This window comes from Triticum aestivum, chromosome 7D (genome assembly GCF_018294505.1).
Source record: "Triticum aestivum cultivar Chinese Spring chromosome 7D, IWGSC CS RefSeq v2.1, whole genome shotgun sequence".
Classification (NCBI taxonomy): Eukaryota; Viridiplantae; Streptophyta; class Magnoliopsida; order Poales; family Poaceae; genus Triticum; species Triticum aestivum.
Genome location: NC_057814.1, coordinates 179,928,270 through 179,930,101, shown reverse-complemented (window position 1 = coordinate 179,930,101; position 1,832 = coordinate 179,928,270). Strand labels below are relative to the sequence as shown.

Sequence of the window (1,832 nt, the reverse complement as noted above, 5' to 3'; positions counted from 1 at the left end):
ATAAATAAGAAATCATGAATTCAGCCCGCCAAACATGAACTTGCATGACTAGAAGTTATTTCCCCTTGACTGAAGTGCAATAAAGAATTGGTGAATGATGTGGGATGGTTTTCAAGAAGAAACTGGTACTACACAGTCACACTGGCAACCTGTTATTGAAGATGACACCTGTAAACACTTGGCTAACAATAGGAATTAGGAAATGATTGATACTGTAACATGGTCCAAGCACTACAATTAGAATTTGATTCATTTACTGACTACTTGATCAGGGTATGACAAGTTAATTTCAGCAGGCATGCATCATCTGCGCTGAAAGGTATTGGCACATTTCACTTAAAAACCTATGGGACAGGAGCAGGGATCATAGCCTAGATATGTCTGATAAATAATAAACACCTAGCTGATTGCTGGATGCACCCGGAGGAGATTTTTGTTATAAACACAGGTATATTCAGAACCCAGACCATAACACTTAGCCTCCTAAGAAGAAAACAGGAGCCTATAAGTGCTGCCCTTATGCATAATCTGATATTCCATTGATGCATAAATTTTAGCTCTGGTCTATACTACAGTATCCAGGGTAAATCTGTAATCACATAATGATAGCATTCTCACCTGGTATCATGCTGCTAGCAAACTTTAATTTACTTATTTGTGATAAGCATACATTTTTACATACCAGTGCTAACAATTTTCAGTTATATTGATTAGCACGAAACTTCAATAGCCACCGAACAAACAATCGATGGACCAAAGCAGAGTCATTAAATGGTTATGCTTTTGCTTTAGAAACTTTGTGTGTCTAAAAATGTTTGATCAGCTAGACGCCATGAATGCCTGGATACTGACCAACCGAGGAAACAAAATGAACCTCCATACTTACAAGTCCACAGCATCCTAGATGTGCCTAGATATTGACCAACCTACCAAAAGAAATGGACCTTACCCCTTACAAGTTCACAGCCATCCAAGATTACGAAACTCTATTCAAGTCATCCTGGTTCGCCCGGGACTTGTACAAAAGCCGAATAACTACCGAAAGGTAGGTCCGCAGAAATGTTGCGTGTTCAATCAAACAAGAGTCTCCAAATGGTTGCAGAAATGATCAATTAACTAAATAATCACGAACGTTTGGGCTGGGAGGCGACCCTTCCAGAGCCTTCATCAATACATACACATAAATAAATCGAATATAAAACCAACGCTCAGCAATTCGGTTTGAGGAAAAAGTCGGAACGAATTTCCGCTCTACGCCTAAGGTTCCAAGCCAGCCAAGGATCACTCTTCTACCGAGCATCTGGTTCCCATCCCCCCGTGCTCCACACCGGTTCTCCCAATCAGCAAACCAATAGTAACCGATGAAAAAACTACAGACGGCGACGTTTCGCCGGCCTCGGCCTCGATCTAGGCAGGAAACAGCGCCGGAAATCGGCGAAAAAAAACAGCAGGGAGCGCGCGGGGAGCATCATCGCTTACCGACATGGATTGAGCGCGGCGGTCCGATCCACCGAGGGGCTTGGGGAAAGTTTCGTCGGCTGCGGGTGGGAGGAAGGGAGGGGAAAGGGACGGGGATAAGGGCGAGGAGCGAGACGGAGGGGAAGGGAGGAGGAGGAGACGGCGAATCGAAGTGGAAAAGGAGCAGCAGCCGATTGACGGATTTATACCTCGAGACGGGGGAAACGCACCCCGCGGCCCCGTAAAAAAAGATATTTTTTCTCCCCCGAGCAGCAGCGGCAGCGGCAGTGGCTGGCTCGCTTTGTACGGGGGACGCGCACGCATGTGAGCCGCGCGGCCGGCGGGGCCCGCGTGTCGGCGGGTGCGGGGTTACC

General features: G+C 46.5%; 1 protein-coding gene across 1 annotated transcript in view; it reads right to left on the bottom strand.

Moving 5' to 3' along the window:
* The window catches only part of LOC123165937 (protein NOI4), a gene marked incomplete at its 5' end in the record, with an annotated part of 2,831 nt that extends 1,278 nt beyond the window's left edge, over positions 1 to 1,553 (bottom strand). The window contains 1 exon segment of the mRNA XM_044583699.1: positions 1,480 to 1,553. Coding sequence (XP_044439634.1) covers positions 1,480 to 1,485 — 6 coding nt within the window.
* Between the last annotated feature and the right edge of the window lie 279 nt (positions 1,554 to 1,832).